Source organism: Protopterus annectens, chromosome 9.part0 (assembly GCF_019279795.1).
Source record: "Protopterus annectens isolate FY-2018-M chromosome 9.part0, PAN1.0, whole genome shotgun sequence".
Taxonomy (NCBI): Eukaryota; Metazoa; Chordata; order Ceratodontiformes; family Protopteridae; genus Protopterus; species Protopterus annectens.
The window spans coordinates 1623924821-1623952653 of NC_056743.1; the positions used below are offsets into that span (position 1 = coordinate 1623924821).

The 27833-nt window shown below is 38.4% G+C and overlaps 1 protein-coding gene across 1 annotated transcript in view; it reads right to left on the reverse strand.

Moving 5' to 3' along the window:
* The window catches only part of LOC122810733 (latent-transforming growth factor beta-binding protein 2-like), a 497165-nt gene that overhangs the window by 370561 nt on the left and 98771 nt on the right, over nt 1-27833 (reverse strand). Inside the window, exon 3 of the mRNA XM_044082296.1 lies at nt 27406-27552. Within this exon, the coding sequence (XP_043938231.1) occupies nt 27406-27552 (147 nt within the window). The remainder of the gene's footprint in view (nt 1-27405; nt 27553-27833) is intronic.

A 27833-nucleotide genomic window follows, 5' to 3' on the forward strand; every position in this document is an offset into this window, starting at 1 on the left:
AGTAAGCCATTTGTCAACCCATGGAGTGATGCAGTGATTAATGCCCAGCTTGGTAAGTTTATTTATGATTCCAGAGTGGGGGATGGTGTCAAAAGCCTTGGCGTGATCCAGATAGGCTGTGTGGCCCACCTTACCCTCATCCACAGCTCTGAAGACTGATTCAAAGAAGTCAATCAGGTTCAGGAAACAACATCGGCCTTTCACAAACCCAAACTAGGTGGGGTCCAGTGTTTGAAGGTTGCCAATGTCTTTGTTTATAAGATCCATGATAATATGTTCCATGGCCTTGTATCAGGCTCAACAGACTGATGGGGCAGTAGTTCCCTGGATCCAAGGTGGATCCCCCTTGTGGAGTGGGATAACTGTAGTTGTGCACCACTCAGTGGGCACAAAGCATGAGGTGAGGCTATGATTAAACATGACACTTTGGTGAGGTACCAGTTTAATTTGTAGTTCATGTAGTACACAGCCCAGGATGTCATCTGGTCCCATGGATGCTGTATTCTTAGCTTTGGAAAGTGTTGTTTGTACCTGTGTGGCCATTATTACTGGAATTTGGCAATCTTTTGGTACTGAGATGGGCTCTTTAGGGGGTGAGAGAGGGGTGAAGTTGGCACTGAATCGATCTGCCAGGATATTGGCAATATCCTTGGGATCAGTATATTTAATGGAATTCTGTTGTATCTCAGAGCAGATCTGAGCATTGCTATTTAGATTCTTGACATAGCTATAGAATGCCTTGTGGTTATCTTTGGAATCTTTGGAGATTTTATTTTCGTAACTAGCTTTAGAGGATTTTATGAGAGATCTCAGCTTCTTACTGAGGCTGGTAAGGGAGTTTTTTGCATCCTGGGATTTTTCTCTTTTCTGCAACAGTTTCTTCCTTTTGTTGTAAAGTTTGTTTATGGCAGGGGACCACCAGATTAGCTTCCTTTAGTTTGGAGGAGAGCATCTTGGTTCTATTTGGGATGGCACAATTCATTCACAAGTGGATGTGCTCTTGCAGTGTCTTAGTGTAGGATTCAGCAGTCAAACATTCAGTTCCCATTTGCATGGGTGTCATGAAGTTTGTCACTTCTCACTTGAGTAGCATGAAGTTGGCTTTGGAAAAGTTTTTTACAGAGGTTTCCTTACTAGGGAGTGGGGGAGAGATGTGGATGTCAAGGGTGATTAGCTTATGGTCAAACCTGACCAACGAGGGGGTGACCATAGGTGTGGAGCGTCGATTTTTCATGTTGGTAGTGACCAGGTCTAGGATGTTGGTGCCCCTGGTGGGACTATGAATTAGTTGATCCAGGGCATTGGAATTTATGAATTCCAAGAACCGTTGGGCAAAAGTGTTGGTACATGAGTAATTTTCACAGATAATGGCAGGGTAGTTGAAATCACCCAGTATTAAAATGTTTGCTTGTATCTTAATGTTTTCCGGTATGCTTAGAAAGGTGTAGTGAGAATCTTGGGGCATGGTTTTGGATCTGTAGCAAGCTACAATTTGGATTGCAGTCTTACCTAGTGTTAGTTGCACCTGGAGAATTTCAAATGCATTGTGTTGGACAACTAGCCTGGTAGCGTGAATATCTTTGGTGAATATGGACACTCCTCCACCTTTAGTGTTTCAGTCCTGGTTTGGTGGCCAAAAAGTGTGGTAAGGGTTGTATCCTGGTATTGCAGGGGTGCTCTCTGGAGCCTTGAACCAGGTCTCTGTTACTGCACAGATATCAATGTTCTCCATTTTAGGAGTGCCTCTACAGAGTGCATTTTGAGGTTTGGACTGCTAGCATTGAGTAGCATTACCTTCAGATTTTGCATGCTTGTACGTGTTACAGTGCCAGTTTTGTCCTTTGAATTTTGCCTAAAAAAGACACTATAGGAGTGGCAGCAGCCTTAAACAGTAACCTGAATCCCAGGGGTGACAGGTGCAGACCATCTCTGGCAAAGCATCGTGGTCTGTCAATCATGTCATCCCAGGCAGAAATATACTGGATCCCCTTTGAATGATACCAGAAGCTTAGCCAATTGTTGAAGTCAATCAGTTTGTCCTTAGCTTGTTACTGTTTGAATTTTGTATATAAACTGACATTTTTAATCATAGTTTAATTTTGAGAAAATCCTTCTGGATGAAAGAACTAAAGTAAAACCATTTGTGTTTTTATCATCTGTTCTCCTTCGTTTGCCTACCAGTAGATGATTTTTTGTTTTTCATTTGCAATATTTGGAGCTCTTCACCATCATACATCCATGTATCTGTGTAAATTCTTCCTCCTTTGTATAAAGACAATATTTACATCTTCCACATCTATATGTTTCGGACTTATTACTACCATTCCCAGATATTTTACCCATCCTTTTGATAAAATTTTTCAAACATCAGTCCTTTTTAAATATAATGTAGGGGGCTTTTCCCACCTTCTCCTGACCAATACCACTAAACTCAACTCAACTGCATGTATTTTCACAGAATGTCCAGATTTTTGCCTTATAGTTTTGGTCTTCTTCTCATAAAATGTGTGTTTGTCTGCCAAATCATTAAGAATCGAAGTCACTAAACAATGACAGCCATTTATGTTTCAGACTTTGTATCTTCCAGATAATGCCTGTTAATGCAAATCCTATCATTCTCTCAACTTTCTTATTTTGTAACAACAATATTTAAAAAGTGCTCCTATTGTTGACCCTTTGTCCATATTTCTTATGCTAAGTGGTTGAGAGGTATGAGGGGGAGGGGGTGGGAGTATGGAAGAGGCACCAGTCATGAAACTAAGTAATATAATCATCAATAAACAGGAGGATTTGAAAATTTACAGTCTTAGCTCTGTGAATATTATTGATAGTTACAATGATTTATTTAGGAAGGTTTTGACTTTTGCGCCCACTAGAGTGGCTAGCCTAGCTGAGACATTGATTGATTTGAAATTATTTTATCAGGAAGTTGAACTTCACTGTACTATTTTTTAAAATGCTATGCATATTGGATATACGAGGACTTTAAGGAGACCCAGCATGTGCAATCCACCTTTAAATCTAGCAGTAATGTTATTTGAAAAGCTATGTGAACATGATATTAGACATGCTCTTAGAAACTATAACAGGAACTATACCCTACACCTCATTTGGGATAAAATGGAGCTATTGGTTAAGATTTGTGAAAACAGAGATAGCAGGATAATGAAACCTGATAAGGGAAGGAGTCTAGTATAGCACTGAATATCTTTGATTATAACCTCAAGATGGAGGGTATTTTGTTCTCTGACCAGTAGGAGGAAATCTCTAGAAATCAGTTAAACATTGCCTTTTCTAAGATTAACAGTTTAATACATGACCTACTCATGCAGGAGGAGATCTCTGATCAGGATTATAAGTATCATTTGATCGATTATCCCCAAATTCCACAAAATACATAAGAGTTCTGTGCATCCCCCATGTGACCGATTGTGGATGGTAAGGGTCCACAACCTATGGAATGGCAACATTTATTGATATTAGATTAAAGGATGTTTTGAGCCAAGAAAGGCATATATGCAAGGACTCATAAGAGTTTTAAGGAACATTGGGGAAGATTTGCTTGACAATGATCTTTTATTTGTCACACTCAATGTTAAATATTTGTTTTCAGTTATATAACACAAAGTGTTGACTGCTTTTTGAATATTTGACTAATGCTGGGTGTTTTGATAACACCACGGTTGCTGGATTAAAGACCCTTATAGAAACTTTCTTGCAGGATAATTACATTTTTTGAAGATAGTACTTATAAACAAAGGATGGGGTAGCTATGGGGTCAGCATTCACCCCATCTTTGCAAACATTGTTATGACCTCTTGGGGACAGCTTTATGTGTTTAATTCAGATTACGAGGATGGATGGGTTTTATACAGTTAGTTTTTGGACAGTATAGTTATTTTTTGGAATGGCACTGAAAGCATATTATTAGATTTTTTTTCAATAAATCAGTAATACTACCAACTTCTTCAGATTCACTATGGAAAGGTCACATAGTGCTTTATGTTATTTAGATGTGGAATTCAGGAAATATTCTGTTAAACAGAGACTCATTTCCAGCATTTATAGAAAAGCAATGTATTCTAATTCACTTTTGCAGTTTGACAGTTGTCAGCCATTACATCATTAAAAAAAACGTGGTTATAGGGCAGTTAGTTTGGTTGGCATGAATTATTTCTTCTTTGGATGCCTTTTATATAAAGGTGGATACATTGAAGTTCCTTTTTAATTAACAGGGATGCATGGCTAGGCTTAAAAAGGCCCTTGAGGTCATTAGCCTAGTAAACACCTATAAATCTAAAACTTGTAAGGGGCAAAATTGCTTAGTTGATCTGTTTTAGGAACCTATTATTCTGTTCTGCATTCAAAAAAATTGAAAAGTGGATCATCGGTTGAATGGTATGGATGCCCGACTGTTTCATACTTTATATTCTTCAGGGAGTTTATATGGATACAAAACCTGTTGTTTTATTATTTTTTAAATGAATTATAGTAATAGTTTAGAACAAAATGCTTGCTTATTGTGTTTTTAACTCCGTATGATTTTTGGCTATGTTCAGAATTCATGAGCTATGAAGTTGAGAGGTATTTTCTGGCAAATTGTTTTGGTTTGCAGTTATAAAATAATGACAAGTACATTTATTTTAGACTTTATATCCCTCAGAAAAATGTTGCTAATGCACAACTTATTCTAGCAATTTTCTATGTAAGCATTTAAAAACTTTCCCTAGATTTAGATCTTTGTCTATGATTCCTGAGATAGTTGGGGTGGGGGTGGGGGTCAATGAACTGTACTGTCAGGTTCTGACAGCAGCAAGACGATATATCTTTCTAGGCAATTACCAATTATTTAAGCAATAACCAATGACGTGGTGTGGTATATTGAAGAATTATCCATGGTTGGTGTGATTAAATAAAGCCAGCCATGGGTAAATTTCAATATACCACAACCACGGAGTCGGTTATTGCTATTATACAATGACATTATTTAAGAAAAAAATACTTACTTTTCTTAAATAATGTCTCTGTATAATGGCGCTTCACTGTTCTTCTGCTGGTTGCGGTATACTACTTCCTTTCTTTGATGTACTGAGCATGCGTATGGGACTTGTGTCCCATGCATACCCAGTACATCAATGCTTTGAAATGGAAGTAACAGAGAAAAGAAAGTCTCAATTGCTCAGTTTTTTTTTTTTATTTTTTTATTTGTCAAAAAAAATGATTTTAGCAGTTTATACCAACGAAAAAAGCCTGGGTGACTGGACCTTTATCTGTTGGTATATTGTGGGATTTACAACAGGCACGCTGGCAAATCAGTATGCATGTTTTGAAATATTAATGGGAGTCATTGTATAATTATACATTCATTTGATCCCAAGCAGACATCCAATCTATACGTACTCTTTGCAGTATGTTGTATATAAAAAACAGAAGAGTTTATAACCAACATTTTGGTCAGGTGGCAAAAGCTTTGGAATGTTGTTTATTAGCCTGTGTCTGTCTTTGCTTTAAGGGGACTCAAGTAAACTTCTAGAATGAGATACCTTCTATGTTTTTTTTTTATCTGCAACATGCTGTGGAGAAATAAAAATGTTTTACTCATTCTGTTCACTGAATTATAGTTAACATATGTCATATATAGTATAGCAAGAAAACAGGGATGTATATATTTTACAGAGCACTAAGGATGCATTTTTAGAGCACTAAGGATACATTTGTAGAGCACTAAGGATACATTTTTAGAGCACTAAGGATACATTTGTAGAGCACTAAGGATACATTTTTAGAGCACTAAGGATACATTTGTAGAGCACTAAGGATACATTTTTAGAGCACTAAGGATACATTTTTAGAGCACTAAGGATACATTTGTAGAGCACTAAGGATACATTTTTAGAGCACTAAGGATACATTTGTAGAGCACTAAGGATACATTTTTAGAGCACTAAGGATACATTTGTAGAGCACTAAGGATACATTTTTAGAGCACTAAGGATACATTTTTAGAGCATTAAGGATACATTTTTCTGGCACAGTTATGCAGGAATGTATCCATTTGTACCACAATGGTTTCAGTTTTATAGTTGGCATGTGGTAAGAGGTACATTTACACAACAGTGACCTCTCCTCTGCAATCAAAAGTTATGTATAGGCAAACTTCGAATGCTATAGTTTTGGACCCTCTGCTATGATTTTTGATGGACCCCTGCTCTGATTTTGAAAATTGAAATGTTGAGAGGTAAACTGATAAGCTATAACTTAGCCAGAAAAACATGGCCAGTAACAGTTCAATGACATATAGGGACAGATGTGTGCAAACGGGCAGTAGCCTGGGTTTTTATATGCCTGTATATTGCTGCTCAAAATGTGAATAAAGCCAGGCCCAGACAAGTGTACACACCTATTTGTACAATTTTTTACATATTCTATGGCCCACTACTGTTGCTCAGAACACAAACAAAGCCATCCTCGTTATTTTCTTTGTGCACTATTTGTCAGTGACTGCCTTTCTTTTTTCTTCACATTTACTAGGTACTTTATAGTTACTGAGAGAAATAAAAATGCTGAGCTAATAACTATGTATGCATACAGTACACTGCTGGTTATTTATATCATTTGCTGTTCTTCTGTTTTCTGCTCTGTTTGTTGTTGCCCTTTGTTAATGACAGTTGATTTACCCGGTTAATAAAGGTTAAATAAAAAAATGGATTCAGTGTGCATAAAATGATAAGAGACACTGCTGGTAAGGAAGAGGGGATAAGGTAAGGTAGTGCCAAAAAAATGTCTTTATGTGGGGTATGATTTCACATTTACTAGAGCAGTGTAGAGCAATAGTAGATGTGGAAAAATGAATAAAGTGTACAGAAAAAAGAAGCTGTGGGCACAGTGCTTCAGTAAAATGTCATTATACCAAGGAAGGCAGTTGGGGTATGAGTGGATAATGTGTGCCAGAGGCTGCAGGAAAATAGTGTAATATGAAAAATGGAATCAGCCTGGGATGGAAAGGATGAGCTGCGAAGGGAACTGATGACCTATGACTCTGTGTCCAGTGGGGAGCAAAAGGTAAGGCAAATATATGCTGCTATAAATCACTCCTCTAAGCAGAAGGTAAAGAGGGAAAAGGTAGACAGTGGGGTGTAATGAACCATTAGTGACAGGAAATACAGATCATCACAGTTAATGAAGGAGTAAAATCAGACTGAGTTCCTGTGTGTTCAATATGGTGCACTGATTGACTGATTCACTGGGTTCATTGAGGCAACAAATAATTTGTTGAGAGTGAAACCCCATTAGTACATCTAGAAAAGAGATCATTGGTGCATTTAACAAGGTGATCAATAACTGAGGTAATATGTTTAGTAATCCAACTGTTACACTTCAGAAGTTTAAGACATTTTCACCCAAATGAGGCAGAGCAACTATAATCTTATTATGGTGAATTATAAATTGGGCCTATAAATTCAGCAAGGACCAGTCTAGTAGTTTTTAGGAATCCTCTTCTTCTTACCAAACTGTCATACTGATTGAAATAGCAGGTAAAGTTTTGTTTTCTTAATTTTCTGGGCAATGTCTGGGTCCTTGAGTATTGCTTGACCAGCTAACATTTGTCTGGTCATCTCACAACTCATTCTAATCCACTAGATGTGGCAGTGCAGTGACCCATTCTTTGCTATCAGGAGCGAGAGTGGAGAGACATAAAAGGCATTTTCATGGATTTTCTCTTTAACTTCCCAATTCCTAAAAAAAAAAAAAAATGTGTTCTTGAATGTGTTATTAAAGTTTTTACCCTGCAACGTTGCTGGTTTTGGTTTCTTTGGTGGTGCTCCATAGTGCAGAATGACATGTGACAACATCTGCTACATAAACAAGCTTTAACTCCAATGTTCTGAAGAATATTATTCATGTACACAGCCTTGAAGAGCCAGGCACTTCACCCTGGACCACTTGCCATGTGTTATAATCCCTAATGTTATCTATTTATTTTTGTTTTTTGTTTACTTATTTGTTTTTTGGTAGCCAGTAAAGTTCAACTGAGCCAAAGGCCCACTTTTTTAGTGGAGGCCTTGGGAGAAAAGCTCCACAACAGATTCAAAAACATAAACAGTAGTTGATGAATAATTACATCCAAAGGGAAAAAAGCCTGCAAAAGAGTAAATATTTTACAATGAGTTGGGGAGAAAGGCTCCACAAAGACATACATAAAAAATATTTTACAGTATCAGCTAACTAATGATCTACAAGGGGAGGAAATCCTCACAACAGACAACAACACAAACAGATTAAAACAGATTTACAGGAATATTATTAGGATAAATTGCAATCAAAAATACAATATGTACTAGAAGTAGCAAAACATTTTGCAGAAGTGGGCAGCCTGTGTCAAGTAAATTAATACATAGTTATTCAAAATATTGGCTATATTTTTAATAATATATGGAAGTGAGAAGTAACAGAGTATTCTGCTGAAAAAATAGACAGGAGAGCAGAATGAGATGAGGAGGAATAATGAGCAGGAGGGATCATTAAGGACACGGAGAGACAGTTTATTATTAGAATGTAATGGAAAAACAAGAGATGAAAATAAATTGTAGTAAGTGTTGGCTGAAGAGGTAGAAGACATACATTAGTCTTATTGTATCATTAAAGTAAGAGCTTATTTTTAGATTAGGCCATTACTATTTGGCAAGTTATGAAGGTGTCAGTGAATTTTGAGTGAGAAAGGCAAAGCTATAGTGAATAAGTGACCATGCATCTGTTTTGAGGGTTGTGCATGTACAATTCCAGGTATTTGTAACACAGCTATCCAGAATGACTCCCTTCCCCATGGTTTGGTGAGCTGGCATTGGCACTCAGTCTCAGTTTCCCACACATTGGCTCATTGGCTCTGCAGTGTAGGCTTCACTACTTTATCTGGGACACTATTAACACATTATCGTTTGACATCATGGAGCTAATAAGAAGCAGATGTGTTCGAGAAAGAATATGGCAGACACTGGACAGATGTCATATACTAAGGTTGTCAATAAGCAGTATCATGAGGATTCCTTATCATAATTTCATAAACATCTTAGTAGGTTTGCATTGTCTTCTGCAGCTCAACCTCCAGCTGATTGCATTACGAATTCTGCACGTGTTGTTAACCACAGCGTCAGGCTTAATGCATCGTGTACAGATACAAGTATCTGTTCAAGATGTCTCATGAAAATAACAGCCACTTTCACAAAATCAGTTGTTAGTATTTTATGGAGGAAGTTACATGTTAATCTAATTAGCTTCAGCTCATTAATCCATTAGGATTATTAGAATCAAATACTAAATATTGTTTACCTAAACAACTGTCTTGAGGACTATTTGAGGCAACTCTCCCTGACTGTGTCTGAAACCCAGTTATGCAATTACAGGAAAAACTTCCATTGGTGTTCACACATTCTGCATTTCTTGTACATGCATTGTTGTTACGACATTCATCAGCATCTAAAATAAAATAAAATAAAATGAAGAATACATACATAACAGGCATTGTGTAGAAAGCAACGTTGATTCACTTTTAAAAAATAATTTCAATACATGTATTTATAAGGTGTAATACCCAAAACACAAAGCAATATTGCAGCATTAAAATAATTAAAACATCATTAGAAAACATTAATGTATCTTTTGCAAAACAGTGATCATCATGTGTACTATATAAAGTATTAACAGTCAGATCCTGTAGGGAAAACTGAGAACAGAAGGCAAACATTAAGTTTTATTATATAAACTTCCAAAAAGAGAATTCTACAGTACAGTGGCAGAACAAGATAATCTTCTTTTTTTACCTAGAAGTAAACCTCACCTTGTGATTCTGCAACAATCATTTACTCTTAGACTAACATTATAAAGTTGAGTAGTAGAATCTGATCATATTTTTAAGTTAGCAGTTTTCAGGTCATGTAGGTTAAGTTATGTGTGAAAGAATTATTGATAAAATGCACACTGTACTTGCTGTCTCCCTCACCACATTTTCCGTTTTGTTCTGAAGTACTTCACAATGGCACATATAAACTCCACTTGACCACATAATAATTTACACCAATACTGCAAAAACTGACAGCACTATACTTATCAAGCCCTAAGAGACCAGCGATCACTGATCACAGCTCTATGGACAGTGAATAAGACCATCTCAGACATGGCACCTCAAGAGATATATTGTTTACCTTTACACTTGGACAAAATTGTATGCTTTGTGTCAGCTGTCTATGTAATAGGGATTTACAGCAGTCAACAGGGAATCCTGAGGGAGACTCACAATCATCTACTTCAAGATCTTGGACAAATTCTTGATGTGATGATTTGCTATGTTGAAGATCATATTTAGTTTCTCTATTCCCAATGGGCCTGAACCACAATCACCATGAATGGTTTATGTGATAGTAACATCCTTTCTTTACTTCTTGCAGTTAAGGCATTGCCTTGTTCCATTACAGACATTTAAAACAATAGGAAGGGCCCACATTGCTTGATCTACAAGACAGAATGCAGTGCAAATGCCCTTATTAGTAATGTGATTTTTACCAGGAAGCTGCTTGAGTGGACATTGTTAACATCGGGCACATATGTGGCACTGAGCATCACTTCTATCAGGAGTATCTAATAGGTGTAAGATGACAGTGCTTATCAGTGCATCATTCTGTATATACCTGATGCATAGTAATCTGTTTCACAAAATACAATTGTTTGCACTGCACAGGTGATCCAAGCTAGCACCTTGAGCCAAGCCTGAAGACACTAAAATGGCATTGTCAGCTAGGACTGAAAAATGTTATAATGGTAATAGTTGCTGAACCTGAGCTATCACTAAACATGAATTAGGGCTTTACATGTCATAGCATTATTCAGTTATTAAATTTCTATTTTTTTCTGCTTACCATATTGGTTTTATTTCCTCAGTTTATTGTACATGGTTAACTATAATACTATTTTGTGAACCTAGTCTGGCACTATTTCACATTATAAAATATTTGGCGACCAGATGTGTCTGCTTTTTGAGACAACTGCAAATGAATTTGATGATCTTATCCTTACCATCTAGAGTGCTAAAATATTTCATGACTTGACATAAAAACTCATTATGAAAAAAACATCTTTTTTACTAAAACAGGAACATTTTTCTTTTAAATATTTTGTCCAAAACCCAGACGCCTATTTTTCCATCACAGCCATTGACTGAGATATTTGTTGAAATGGTTGCTCATTAATCACACATCTGGGGCACAAGGCAGTGTTCCTATTATGGGAGAGCTGGAAAGATGGTCACAAAATAGGAATATGAGAATGAAACTTCAGTTTTGTTGCTCTGCCTACAAGATAAAAGGGAATGGTAATTTTTGTCTGAGTAACTTAAAAGAGAACTATGTTTTAACAAGAAGACCAAACATACTGACTGTACAAACTCATGCAAGAACTCATGTTCAAGCAGAAGCACCAACACGTATTGGAACTTATGTCAGTGTCTCCATATGCATGACACGATGAAGCACAAATCTGGATTGGAGGAAAGGAATATTTAACATGAAAGGAGTATCTATATGGAAGGCCTAATGTTGCATTTACTACTAATGTGTAGAGTAACAGATGAGGAGGAAGGAATAGTAAGGGAAGTGTGGGAAGATGTGATTGACTTACCGTACCTCACTGAGAGCATATTAAAGGAGGTTCTGTCGGGTTGTGTTTAATTTGGTAATGCTGAATTCCTTATTCACTGTTTTCTAAAGGAAATCACTGCCAATGTGACTGTGGACTGTACATCACTAGTGATTCCTCTGATTTGTGTTTTCCTTTTGTTTCATGTTTCTTTGACTATAGAATTGGTATATGTAATTCCTGGTGATGTGGGGAGTTGGCAATCCCTGGCGACTTGCAACTAGAATAAAAATGCTCATTTTAAATGTTTTCATCCAGTTCCAGTTGAGTTCTTGGGCAGTTTAAGCATGTGAGGTGGATCCTCAATGATCTGTGCTTTGGAGACTTGTAGTGGAAGCAATGTGATGAACAGTGCTTTATAACTGAACACATGACTGGTAGGGGAGGTAGGATATCAGACAGATGATGTTTACATGCTGAATATAGCATACTATCAAAGCAGAATGATCCTGGCTGACTAGGATGAGTGAGGGGAAATATGAAATAATCTACAGTTTCTGCATTTAATGAGGAATAAGAAGTTTGGGTTTAAGGTGGATTTGTAGCCATGACATGGACCTGTCTGTTGGGCAGAGATCTCCTGAGTAGACAGTATGCAACAGAGTACAGATTGGGTTACATTCCGTCTTGTTGCATGGGGCAACTGTTTGAGGCCAGTAATCCTCTTGTTAGGGTACTTCAGTGGTCTTTCTGGCTGCTGAATGTGCCTAGTCAAATTCATCACAAGTGTGTTGTGGTACTCTCTGATGGGTCTGGTGACTGATGAGTAGTGAGAACCTCCTTTGACCTACATGCACATACCTTGGCAGTTTGTGTGAACACATAGCATGATTTTCTGGCAACTTTGTGAATGTGTTTCTGAAAGTAGAGATGTCTATCCACATTTGTCCATAGATCCCTTATTATCACCTCCGTATTTGGCATGTGTGTGAGCATGCCCAGTATGACCTTTCAGTATGTTATTGCCTGACATTTGCTTCATTTATTTGTGTGAGCATGCCCAGTATGACCTTTCAATGTGATGCTGAATGAAATCCACTACATTTGTTGGAGTGTGTAAGCACGCCCGGTATAGACATTTATACTATATGTGTATGGAAAATCAAGTTGTATTTTTACAGCAGGCCTCTCCTTAGTGTCATAGATCAACAGGGATCATGCTGTGCCTGCAGGGCTTCCATGAGACACTTTGCATAGACTTATCAACATTTCTACATACAGGGGGGACAGCTATTCTTTGTACATTTCTACCCGGGGGCACACCTGATTGTTACTGTGGGTGTACATAGGATGAGGGGTTCACCTGACACTTATACACATTTGTTATGCCTGCACTGATATGTATGGTACACCATTTCAGTCTGTACTGTTGCCTATCATACTGGCTTGAGGCATACTACTGTACTACACATCTTAGCGTCCAATGTCACGTATATTAGATTGTGACTTCATAGCCTACACAACCCACATCACACCACCTGGCCTGATGTTCTCTGTCTGCATAGGCCTGTGGGGGAGGTTACCCATATGCCTCTTTAGGGCCATGTTACAGCATTTCTTTGTGTTTGCATTAGTGTACAATTGTCCTGCTGTGTCTGTGCCACTGAAATGCTATCATGGCTTAGTGGTTCAGTACTGTGGCTATAGTGCACAGTATCCTGGGTTCGAGCCCTGTCACTGCTTTTTATTTTCATGCTGGGCAGACCAGACTGCTTAAGGGACAGTAAAGCAAATACGAGCATGTTTACCTGACTTTGCTCAACTTTGCCCGACCTTGCCCAACATTGCTCAACATCGCCTGATGTTGCACTAGTTAGCATGGGCAATTTTGTTTACATATACTAAATATTGGTATAAGCTGCTTAGCACTGCTTTATATTGCTTAAAACATGGCAATCATGCCTCAGGTGGTGCTGCAGGGCTGCCTATGTCGGATGCACATACTACACTCCCTATACATGTTTGGAAACAGGTAGTGTCAAGTTAGGCATCCCTTTTATTTTATGTGCAAGTCAGAGAGAGGTATCATTTCCAGGGTTCCTACTGAGCCAGTGTATGTGCTATGCATTGCCTCTTTGCCAAGGCCAAGGCATACTGAGCACGCCTCCTTCTGCCTACTGGGGCAGGCTCAGGTTGTTCCTCCTCCGAGTCACACTGTGCCTGTGCAGGCCTTGGCAATGGTGGGGGCTGTTTGGCCCTGCCCCATGCTGTTCCTGCTGCAGCTGTTTTCACAGGCTCATATTGTGTAGCATGGCACATACCATGACAATTTGGGTACATGTAGTTGGTGAGTACTGCAAGGCTCCACCAGATGTGTCCAGGAACTGTAAACGTGACTTGAGCATCCCAAACACATGCTCGATTACATTTCATGTTTGTACGTGTGCATCATTATGGAGTTCTTGTTCAGTTGTGTGTGCATTTCTGATGGGTGTCATCAGCCACAGCTCCAGTGCGTATCCAGCATCCCCCACTAGGTGACCGTCAGGGATGTCCCCATTGGCAAATGTCTGGTACAGCTGCATCATATGCCAGATATGGGAATCGTGGTAGCTTCCAGGGCAGCCAGCACACACATTCAGTATTATGCCCTGGGCATCACACACGACCTGGCAGTTGATTGAGGGGAAGCCCTTGTGGTTGATGTAGGCCCTACGCTGCTCACCAGCTGGTTCTTTGATGTGTATGTGCGTGCAGTCAATTGCACCCACTACCTCAGGGTATTCCACTATTTGCTGGAAGAGACGCATATTGCTGGCCAATACCTCATGGGTGTTGGGGAAGTATACATGATCACCATGTGCTGACATGGCATTCAGGACCTGGTGCAGTACCCTGGATGCTGATGCCTGTGATATCCCCATCATATCACCAGTTGGTCTCTGGAAGGTACCTATTGCTAGTATTCTTAGGCCAACACATACCTTGGTTTCCACTGGGATGGGTTCCCCTCTGTAGGTTCTGTGTGTGAGGCGTGGCCTGCAGAGCTCAACAATTTGCTGCAGGAGGTCTCTGTCCACTCTATAGCGCTCCACTATCTCCAGCTCATGTAGCCCCTGGTAGTTACCCTGGCTCTGTACACTCTTCTCAGTCTCCTCACTGTGGGTTGCTCAGCAGCATTTACATTGGCACCACCCTCAGCATTTTGCACATGTTGCCTTATAAAAGCAATGTCAGCCCCTAACATTTTTTGACTCAGCTGACCTTTTTAAGTTTTCACTTCTCTTTGTAGACTGCAGTGTTGGAGTATTTCTGAGAAAAAACATGGGGGAATGTTGTTTGCAGAGTTTTAAGTGCTGGGCTGGGCTAGTGTACTGCCTGTGTAATTGGTTGATTCTGATTGATTTCACCTGGCAGGTCTGCTAGTTCTCCTTGCTTAACTTCCTACTACTTATTTTCCTTCCTTTTCCCTTTCTGTTTCCACAGGGGGCAGTGGCGCGAAAACAAGCGCAAACACGCGCACACGAGTTCACACGCGCGCACATAGTCTTATACAGGCTTACACAGGCTTAGACGGGTGCACATGAATGCACACAGGCTTAGACAGTCTTACATAGGCTTACACGGGCGCACACATGCGCACACAGGCTTAGACAGGTTTACAGGTGCGCACACACGCGCACACAGTGTAGGCATCTTTGCAAGAAACTTTAGTGATATCCACGGCGTACACCTTCGGTTTCTGGGTTTCAGTTAAGACAACTGTGGACACGCCTCTTCCAGTCCTGAGTAACTTACAGCAAACACATGCCACTCTGCTCCAATAAGCTTACAGTGTTTGATACATACCCCCTCATGATGTCACCTATTTTCTACTCTGTTACTCCCCTAATCCACCTCTTACACTCTAGGGACATGGTTCACATGACAGGGAAATTGGGATTCACTATCCTTAGCCTCATTTGCATAGGATTGCCTAGTAATGCTTGGTTACATCTCTCAGACTGAGCTTCCCACCTTAGCAACCACTACTCAGTAGCCATGTTGTCTTCAGCTTGCCATTCACCTACATGGCAGATGAATAATTTTAATAAGATGTCTATTTTTGGCTTTTATTTTTTTTTCTGTTTTTTAGAGCACCGCACGTTTGCGCAGCGCTGCGCTATGCTTAAACATCGGAGATCGAGGAAAAAAATTATTTTTTATTATTTTGCAACAGATAAAAATGCCAATGGCCTTATATTTGGCCACTGGCATGCTTCCTCAACTGGATGCATCCTTTATTTGGAGCTGTCATAGCTCCGTTTTGTTATTTGCAGAACGGTACTCTGTTACCAACTGAGTACATTTCTGCAAATAACACTACTCTTACTCGGACAGGTTAGTGTTTCCTGGATCGCAAATTTACCTCATTTGCATAGCTTTCAGCAGCAAATTAGGTCATTTGCATACCATGATGCTGTCCGTGTAAGAGTAGTTTTAGGAGCTCTCATGCACGCCCCTGCCGGCTGTTGCTGGATCACTTGGCAGACATATTGGCTGTCTGGAGTCTTACTCTACTCTTAGACTCTGTGCAAGCCTTCGTGAATCCGGCCCATTGTGTTTTAAATAAACTACAAATACAAAATTGTACTGCGAAAACATAAATATATAGATATAAATAGCAAATATATATTTGATATCAACACTTTTTTAAAGAACACCATACTGTTCACATTTAACAAAAAAATGTGCACACCTCAGGTTATACATTGCAGATCAAGTATTAAAAGAGCAACTGAAAATTAATCCTATAATTTGTCACACTTAAAAATATAGGGACTTCATTTTTAGGATGCATGTCATGGAGACTGTATCATTCAAACCATATGGCCCAGTGGCATGCATTCTTAATTGCATGCACTGATGATACAAAAAAAAAGTTTTACCTTACACTATGAAAAATGATGGCATGCATAATGTGGATTTTTCAGGGTGTGCATTTTTTTATTTATGATGGTCCATCAATAAGCCTTTCACATATGAAAAGAAGTATTAGAATTAATTCTTACTATGATTGTAACTTGGTGGGTTTGGTGTATATTGCTATTTGTTCCTACTGTGAAGCATTTTATACAAGCATGACCACTAGGAAATTGTTTTATAGGATCAAGAAACACTTATATACTATCAGGTCTAAGGACAACAATAATGCATTGTACAAGCATACTTTGACCTGTTCTTGTTTCAAAAAATGTTATTTTTCTGTGTTAGAACATGTTGCTGAGGACTATAGAAGGGGTGATTTAAAAAAAAAATTGCTAAGTAAAGAACCTTTATGGCAACTAAGAATGTAATCTGATAAATATCCTGGACTTAATTATACTATATGTATTAAATGTTTTTTGTAAATGTGACTATTTCTTTAAAAAATTTTGGTTTTCTAATATGAATTAGTTGGTTAATTATAGGTTCATAGGTTGAAACTAGGCTATCGGCCCTAGAGCCTATTCAAGCCTAGCCATAACAATTCCCTGGCTATTTTTTCCCCACAATATTTACTTCCCTCGACCCCTGTCTAGCAGGGTGACTGACGTGATCCCGGGGTGAATTTCCTATGTCCCATGCAATCATCAAGGTTCTTTTTGAAGAGGACCAAAGAGGCACTCTGCTTGACATATATGGGCAGTCTATTCCAGAGTCTGGTGAGTCTCTGGGTCAGAAACTTATCCCTCCAGCATGTTTTGTTCATTGTGATGACAAGGTATAGATCCCTGGAGCATGTGGCTCTGAGGGATTGGGATTTCTTTAAGTGTAGCATGTCCAACAGCTCTGGGTTTGACATGGCTTGTATGTTAAGCAGAGATCGCCTCTGAGTAGGCGATATGTGACAGAGTATAGCTGGAGTTTTTTTAGACAGTCAGCATAGGGCATCTGATTTAGGCTTGTGATTCTTTTAGTGAGGTATTTCTGCTGCCTTTCCAGTTGTTGAAAATGTCTTATGAGGTACATGCCAAACGGGATGTTGTATTCTATAATGGGTCTAATGAGGGATGAGTACAGTGGGACAATGACCTCATTTTTTCTGGATGAAAAGCCCTTAGTGATGAGGTGTGCCACATAGAAGGATTTCCTGACCGTTGTGGCAATGTGGTTATCAAAGGTGATACCAATGTCCACCTGTGTCCCTAACTCTCTTATCACACTTTAAGTGTTTACTGTACTGCCTCCTATGTGGTAATTCATGGGTACATGTTTTTTTCCCAAAGGGGATAACTATACATTTCTTGGCATTGAGCTTGAGCCCATGGCTCTGGCACCAAGCATCTGTAGAATATCCACATAATTTGGAGATTCAATAATGGCTCCCAGTTTGCAGTCATCTGTGAATGTTTTTAGCCAGAGTCCCCTAGTGTTTGCCTGTACTTCAGAGAAGTAGATGCCAAACAAGAGCGGTCCCAGAACTGAACCCTGAGGTACTCCACTTGTCACTTGTCTGAAGCTGGATTTGGAGTCGGCTACTTTTACAGTCTGGGTTCTGTCAGTAAGCCAGTTGTCAACCCATCGAGTGATGTAGAGATTAATGCCCAGCTTGGTAAGTTTATTTATGATTCCAGAGTGGGGGATGGTGTCAAAAGCCTTGGCGTGATCCAGATAGGCTGTGTGGCCCACCTTACCCTCATCCACAGCTCTAGAGACTGATTCAAAGAAGTCAATCAGGTTCAGGAGACAACATCGGCCCTTCACAAACCCAAACTAGGTGGGTTCCAGTGTTTGAAGGTTGCCAATGTCTTTGTTTATAAGATCCATGATAATATGTTCCATGGCCTTGCAGATCAGGCTCATCAAACTGATGGGGCAGTAGTTCCCTGGATCCAAGGTGGATCCCCCTTGTGGAGTGGGATAACTGAAGCTGTGCACCACTCAGTGGGCACAAAGCATGAGGTGAGGCTATGATTAAACATGACACTTTGGTGAGGTGCCAGTTTAATTTGTAGTTCATGTAGTACACAGCCCAGGATGTCATCTGGTCCCATGGATGCTGTATTCTTAGCTTTGGAGAGTGTTGTTTTTACCTGTGTGGCCATTATTACTGGAATTGGCAATCTTTTGGTACTGAGATGGGCTCTTTAGGGGGTGAGAGGGGGGGGTGAAGTTGGCACTGAATTGATCTGCCAGGACATTGGCAATATCCTTGGGATCAGTATATTTAATGGAATTCTGTTGTATCTCAGTGCAGATCTGAGCATTGCCATTTAGATTCTTGACATAGTTATAGAATGCCTTGTGGTTGTCTTTAGAATATTTGGAGATTTTATTTTCGTAACTAGCTTTAGAGGATTTTATGAGGGATCTCAGCTTCTTACTGAGGCTGGTAAGGGAGTTTTTTGCATCCTGGGATTTTTCTCTTTTCTGCAACAGTTTCTTCCTTTTGTTGTAAAGTTTGTTTATGGCAGGGGACTACCAGATTGGCTTCCTTTATTTTGGAGGAGAGCATCTTGGTTCTATTTGGGATGGCACAATTCATGTACAAGTGGATGTGCTCATGCAGTGCCTTAGTGTAGGATTCAGCAGTCAAACATTCAATTCCCGTTTGCATGGGTGTCATGAAGTTTGTCACTACTGACTTGAGTAGCATGAAGTTGGCTTTGGAGAAGTTTTTTACAGAGGTTTCCTTACTAGGGGGTGGGGAAGAGATGTGGATGTCAAGGGTGATTAGCTTATGGTCAGACCTGACCAGGGGGTGACCATAGGTGTGGAGAGCCGATTTCTCATGTTGGTAGTGACCAGGTCTAGGATATTGGAGCCCCTGGTGGGACTATGGATTAGTTAATCCAGGGCATTGGAATTTATGAATTCCAAGAACCGTTGGGCAAAGGTGTTGGTACATGAGTAATTTTCACAGTTAATGGCAGGGTAGTTGAAATCACCCAGTATTAAAATGTTTGCTTGTATCTTAATGTTTTCCGGTATGTTTAGAAAGGTGTAGTGAGAATCTTGGGGCATGATTTTGGATCTGTAGCAAGCTACAATTTGGATTGCAGTCTTACCTAGTGTTAGTTGCAGCTGGAGACTTTCAGATGCATTGTGTTGGACAACTAGCCTGGTAGTGTGAATATCTTTGGTGAATATGGACACTCCTCCACCTTTAGTGTTTCGGTCCTGGTTTGGTGGCCAAAAAGTGTGGTAAGGGTTGTATCCTGGTATTGCAGGGGTGCTCTCTGGAGCCTTGAACCAGGTCTCTGTTACTGCACAGATATCAATGTTCTCCATTTTTAGGAGTGCCTCTACAGAGTGCATTTTGAGGTTTGGACTACTAGCATTGAGTAGCATTACCTTCAGATTTTGCATGCTTGTACGTGTTACAGTGGCGGTTTTGTCCTTTGAATTTTGCCTAAAATAGTCACTATAGGGGTGGCAACAGCCTTAAACAGTAACCTGAATCCCAGGGGCGACAGGTGCAGACCATCTCTGGCAAAGCATCGTGGTCTGTCAATCATGTCATCCCAGGCAGAAATATACTGGATCCCCTTTGAATGACACCAGAAGCTTAGCCAATTGTTGAAGTCAATCAGTTTGTCCTTAGCTTGTTACTGTTTGAATTTTGTATATAAACTGACATTTTTAATCATAGTTTAATTTTGATGAAATCCTTCTGGATGAAAGAACTAAAGTAAAACCATTTGTGTTTTTATCATCTGTTCTCCTTCGTTTGCCTACCAGTGGATGATTTTTTGTTTTTCATTTGCAATATTTGGAGCTCTTCACCATCATACATCCATGTATCTGTGTAAATTCTTCCTCCTTTGTATAAAGACAATATTTACATCTTCCACATCTATATGTTTCGGACTTATTACAACCATTCCCAGATATTTTACCCATCCTTTTGATAAAATATTTAAAACATCAGTCCTTTTTAAATATAATGTAGAGGCTTTTCCCACCTTCTCTTGACCAATACCACTAATCTCAACTCAATTCATGTATTTTCACAGAATGTCCAGATTTTTGCCTTATAGTTTTGGTCTTCTTCTCATAAAATGTGTGTTTGTCTGCCAAATCATTGAGAATCGAAGTCACTAAACAATGACAGCCATTTATGTTTCAGACTTTGCATCTTCCAGATAATGCCTGTTAATGCAAATCCTATCATTCTCTCAACGTTCTTATTTTGTAACAACAATATTTAAAAAGTGTTCCTATTGTTGACCCTTTGTCCATATTTCTTATGCTAAGAGGTTGAGAGGTATGAGGGGGAGGGGGTGGGAGTATGGAAGAGGCACCAGTCATGAAACTAAGTAATATAATCATCAATAAACAGGAGGATTTTAAAATTTACAATCTTAGCTCTGTGAATATTACTGATAGTTACAATGATTTATTTAGGAAGGGTTTGACTTTTGTGCCCACTAGAGTGGCTAGCCTAGCTGAGACATTGATTGATTTGAAATTATTTTATAAGGAAGTTGAACTTCACTGTACTATTTTTTAAAATGCTATGTATATTGGATATATGAGTACTTTAAGGAGACCCAGCATGTACAATCCACCTTTACATCTGGCAGTAATGTTATTTGAAAAGCTATGTGAACATGATATTAGACATGCTCTTAGAAACTATAACAGGAACTCTACCCTAAACCTCATTTGGGATAAAATGGAGCTATTGGTTAAGATTTGTGAAAACAGAGCTATCAGGATAATGAAACCTGATAAGGGAAGGAGTTTAGTATAGCACTGAATATCTTTGATTATAACCTCAAGATGGAGGGTATTTTGTTCTCTGACCAGTAGGAGGAAATCTCTAGGAATCAGTTAAACATTGCCTTTTCTAAGATTGACAGTTTAATACATGACCTACTCATGCAGGAGGAGATCTCTGATCAGGATTATAAGTATCATTTGATCGATTATCCCCAAATTCCACAAAATACATAAGAGTTCTGTGCATCCCCCATGTGACCGATTGTGGATGGTAAGGGTCCACAACCTATGGAATGGCAACATTTATTGATATTAGATTAAAGGATATTTTGAGCCAAGAAAGGCATATATGCAAGGACTCATAAGAGTTTTAAGGAACATTGGGGAAGATTTGCTTGACAATGATCTTTTATTTGTCACAATCAATGTTAAATATTTGTTTTCAGTTATATAACGCAAAGTGTTGACTGTTTTTTGAATATTTCACTAATGCTGGGTGTTTTGATAACACCACAGTTGCTGGATTAAAGACCCTTATAGAAACTTTCTTGCAGGATAATTACATTTTTTTGAAGATAGTACTTATAAACAAAGGATGGGGTAGCTATGGGATCAGCATTCACCCCCATCTTTGCAAACATTGTTATGACCTATTGGGGACAGCTTTATGTGTTTAATTCAGATTACGAGGATGAATGGGTTTTATACAGTTAGTTTTTGGACAGTATAGTTATTTTTGGAATGGCACTGAAAGCATATTATTAAATTTTTTTTCTATAAATCAGTAATACTACCAACTTCTTCAGATTCACTATGGAAAGGTCACATAGTGCTTTATGTTATTTAGATGTGGAATTCAAGAAATATTCTGTTAAACAGTGACTCATTTCCAGCATTTATAGAAAAGCAATGCATTCTTATTCACTTTTGCAGTTTGACAGTTGTCAGCCATTACATCATTAAAAAAAAACTTGGTTAAAGGGCAGTTAGTTTGGTTGACATGAATTATTTCTTCTTTGGATGCCTTTTATATAAAGGTGGATACATTGAAGTTCCTTTTTAATTAACAGGGATGCATGGCTAGGCTTAAAAAGGCCCTTGAGGTCATTAGCCTAGTAAACACCTATGAATCTAAAACTTGTAAGGGGCAAAATTGCTTAGTTGGTGTGTTTTAGGAACCTATTATTCTGTTCTACATTCCAAAAAATTGAAAAGTGGCTCATCGGTTGAATGGTATAGATGCCCGACTGTTTCATACTTTATATTCTTCAGGGAGTTTATATGGATACAAAACCTGTTGTTTTATTATTTTTTAAATGAATTATAGTAATAGTTTAGAACAAAATGCTTGCTTATTGTGTTTTTAACTCCGTATGATATTTGGCTATGTTCAGAATTCATGAGCTACGAAGTTGAGAGGTATTTTCTGGCAAATTGTTTTGGTTTGCAGTTATGAAATAATGACAAGTACATTTATTTTAGACTTTATATCCCTCAGAAAAATGTTGCTAATGCACAACTTGTTATTCTAGCAATTTTCTATGTAAGCATTTAAAAACTTTCCCTAGATTTAGATCTTTGTCTGTGATTCCTGAGATAGTTGGGGTGGGGGGTGGGGGGCAATGAACTGTACTGTCAGGTTCTGACAGCAGCAAGACGATATATCTTTCTAGGCAATTACCAATTATTTAAGTAAAAACCGATGACGTGGTGTGGTATATTGAAGATTTACCCATGGTTGGTGTGATTAAATAAAGCCAGCCATGGGTAAATTTCAATATATCACAACCACGGAGTCGGTTATTGCTATTATACAATGACATTATTTAAGAAAAAAATACTTACTTTTCTTAAATAATGTCTCTGTATAACGGCGCTTTACTGTTCTTCTGCTGGTTGTGGTATACTACTTCCTTGCTTTGATGTACTGAGCATGCGTATGGGACTTGCATCCCATGCATACCCAGTACATCAATGCTTTGAAATGAAAGCAACAGAGAAAAGAAAGTCTCAATTGCTCAGTTTTTTTTTATTTTTTTATTTGTTAAAAAAAATGTTTTTTGCAGTTTATACCAATGAAAAAAGTCTGGGTGACTGGACCTTTTTCTGTTGGTATATTGTGGGATTTACAACAGGCACGCTGGCGAATCAGTATGCATGTTTTGAAATATTAATGGGAGTCATTGTATATTTATACATTCATTTGATCTCAAGCAGACATCCAATCTATACGTACTCTTTGCAGTATGTTGTTTATAAAAAACAGAAGAGTTTATAACCAACATTTTGGTCAGGTGGCAAAAGCTTTGGAGTGTTGTCTATTAGCCTGTGTCTGGCTTTGCTATAAGGGGACTCAAGTTCACTTCTAGAATGAGATACCTTCTATGTTTTTTTTATCTGCAACATGCTGTGGAGAAATAAAAATGTTTTACTCATTCTGTTCACTGAATTATAGTTAACGTACGTCACATATAGCATAGCAAGAAAACAGGGATGTATATATTTTACAGAGCACTAAGGATACATTTTTAGAGCACTAAGGATACATTTGTAGAGCACTAAGGATACATTTTTAGAGCACTAAGGATACATTTGTAGAGCACTAAGGATACATTTTTAGAGCACTAAGGATACATTTGTAGAGCACTAAGGATACATTTTTAGAGCACTAAGGATACATTTGTAGAGCACTAAGGATACATTTTTTAGAGCACTAAGGATACATTTTTAGAGCACTAAGGATACATTTTTAGAGCACTAAGGATACATTTTTAGAGCACTGAGGATACATTTTTCTGGCACAGTTATGCTGGAATGTATCCATTAGTACCACAATGGTTTCAGTTTTATAGTTTGCATGTGGTAAGAGATACATTTACACAACTGTGCCCTCTCCTCTGCAGTCAAAAGTTATGTATAGGCAAACTTTGAATGCTATGATTTTGGACTCTCTGCTATGATTTTTGATGGACCCCTGCTCTGATTTTGAAAATTGAAAGGATGAGAGATACACTGATAAGATATAACTTAGCCAGAAAAACATGCCTTGTAACAGTTCAATGACATATAGGGACAGATGAGTGCAAATGGGCAGTAGTCTGGGTTTTTATATGCCTGTATATTGCTGCTCAAAATGTGAATAAAGCCATGCCCAGACAAGTGTACACACCTATTTGTACAATTGTTACATATTCTATGGCCCATTACTGTTGCTCAGAACACAAAGAAAGCCATCCTCATTATTTTCTTTGTGTACTATTTGTCAGTGACTGCATTTCGTTTTTCTTCACATTTACTAGGCACTTTATAGTTACTGAGAGGAATAAAAATGCTGAGCTAATAACTATGAATGCATACAGGACACTGCTGGTTATTTATATAATGTGCTGTTCTTCTGTGTTCTGTTCTGTTTGTTGTTGCCCTTTGTTAATGACAGTTCATTTACCCGGTTAATAAAGGTTAAATAAAAAAATGGATTCAGTGCGCAGAAAATGATAAGAGACACAGCTGGTAAGGAAGAGGGGATAAGGTAAGGTAGTGCCAAAAAATGTCTTTATATGGGGTATGATTTCACATTTACTAGAGCAGTGTAGAGCAATAGTAGATGTGGAAAAATGAATAAAGAGTACAGAAAAAAGAAGCTGTGGGCACAGTGCTTCAGTAAAATGTCATTATACCAAGGAAGGCAGTTGGGGTATGAGTGGATAATGTGTGCCAGAGGCTGCAGGAAAATAGTGTAATATGAAAAATGGAGTCAGCCTGAGATGGAAAGGATGAGCTGCGAAGGGAACTGATGACCTATGACTCTGTGTCCAGTGGGGAGCAAAAGGTAAGGCAAATATATGCTGCTATAAATCACTCCTCTAAGCAGAAGGTAACGAGGGAAAAGGTAGATAGTGGGGTGTAATGAACCATTATTGACAGGAAATACAGATCATCACAGTTAATGAAAGAGTAAAATCAGACTGAGTTCCTGTGTGTTCAATATGGTGCACTGATTGACTGATTCACTGGGTTCATTGAGGCAACAAATAATTTGTTGAGAGTGAAACCCCATTAGTACACCTAGAAAAGAGATCATCGGTGCATTTAACAAGGTGATCAATAACTGAGGTAATATGTTTAGTAATCCAACTGTTACACTTCAGAAGTTTAAGACAGATTCACCCAAATGAGGCAGAGCAACTATAATCTTATTATGGTGAATTATAAATTGGGCCTATAAATTCAGCAAGGACCAGTCTAGTAGTTTTTAGGAATCCTCTTCTTCTTACCAAACTGTCATACTGATTGAAATAGCAGGTAAAGTTTTGTTTTCTTAATTTTCTGGGCAATGTCTGGGTCCTTGAGTATTGCTTGACCAGCTAACATTTGTCTGGTCATCTCACAACTCATTCTAATCCACTAGATGTGGCAGTGCAGTGACCCATTCTTTGCTATCAGGAGTGAGAGTGGAGAGACATAAAAGGCATTTTCATGGATTTTCTCTTTAACTTCCCAATTCCTAAAAAAAAAAAAAAAATGTGTTCTTGAATGTGTAGTTTTTACCCTGCAACGTTGCTGGTTTTGGTTTCTTTGGTGGTGCTCCATAGTGCAGAATGACATGTGACAACATCTGCTACATAAACAAGCTTTAACTCCAATGTTCTGAAGAATATTATTCATGTACACAGCCTTGAAGAGCCAGGCACTTCACCCTGGACCACTTGCCATGTGTTATAACCCCTAATGTTTTCTATTTATTTTTGTTTTTTGTTTACTTATTTGTATTTTGGTAGCCAGTAAAGTTCAACTGAGCCAAAGGCCCACTTTTTTAGTGGAGGCCTTGGGAGAAACGCTCCACAACAGATTCAAAAACATAAACAGTAGTTGATGAATAATTACATCCAAAGGGAAAAAAGCCTGCAAAAGAGTAAATATTTTACAATGAGTTGGGGAGAAAGGCTCCACAAAGACATACATAAAAAATATTTTACAGTATCAGCTAACTAATGATCTACAAGGGGAGGAAATCCTCACAACAGACAACAACACTTACAGATTAAAATAGATTTACAGGAATTTTATTAGGATAAATTGCAATCAAAAATACACTGTACTAGAAGTAGCAAAACATTTTGCAGAAGTGGGCAGCCTGTGTCAAGTAAACTAATGCATAGTTATTCAAAATATTGGCTATATTTTTAATAATATATGGAAGTGAGAAGTAACAGAGTATTCTGCTGAGAAAATAGACAGGAGAGCAGAATGAGATGAGGAGGAATAATGAGCAGGAGGGAACATTAAGGACATGGAGAGACAGTTGATTATTATTAGAATGTAATGGAAAAACAAGAGATGAAAATAAATTGTAGTAAGTGTTGGCTGAAGAGGTAGAAGACATACATTAGTCTTATTGTATCATTAAAGTAAGAGCTTATTTTTAGATTAGGCCATTACTATTTGGCAAGTTATGAAGGTGTCAGTGAATTTTGAGTGAGAAAGGCAAAGCTATAGTGAATAAGTGACCATGCATCTGTTTTGAGGGTTGTGCATGTACAATTCCAGGTATTTGTAACACAGCTATCCAGAATGACTCCCTTCCCCATGGTTTGGTGAGCTGGCATTGGCACTCAGTCTCAGTTTCCCACACATTGGCTCATTGGCTCTGCAGTGTAGGCTTCACTACTTTATCTGGGACACTATTAACACATTATCGTTTGACATCATGGAGCTAATAAGTAGAAGCAGATGTGTTCGAGAAAGAATATGGCAGACACTGGACAGATGTCATATACTAAGGTTGTCAATAAGCTGTATCATGAGGATTCCTTATCATAATTTCATAAACATCTTAGCAGGTTTGCATTGTCTTCTGCAGCTCAACCTCCAGCTGATTGCATTACGAATTCTGCACGTGTTGTTAACCACAGCATCAGGCTTAATGCGTCGTGTACAGATACAAGTATCTGTTCAAGATGTCTCATGAAAATAACAGCCACTTTCACGAAATCAGTTGTTAGTATTTTATGGAGGAAGTTACATGTTCATCTAATTAGCTTCAGCTCATTAATCCATTAGGATTATTAGAATCAAATACTAAATATTGTTTACCTAGACAACTGTCTTGAGGACTATTTGAGGCAACTCTCCCTGACTGTGTCTGAAACCCAGTTATGCAATTGCAGGAAAAACTTCCAATGGTGTTCACACATTCTGCATTTCTTGTACATGCATTGTTGTTACGACATTCATCAGCATCTAAAATAAAATAAAATAAAATGAAGAATACATACATAACAGGCATTGTGTAGAATGCAACGTTGATTCACTTTTAAAAAATAATTTCAATACATGTATTTATAAGGTGTAATACCCAAAACACAAAGCAATCTTGCAGCATTATAATAATTAAAACATCATTAGAAAACATTAATGTATCTTTTGCAAAACAGTGATTATCATGTGTACTATATAAAGTATTAACAGTCAGATCCTGTAGGGAAAACTGAGAACAGAAGGTAAACATTAAGTTTTATTAT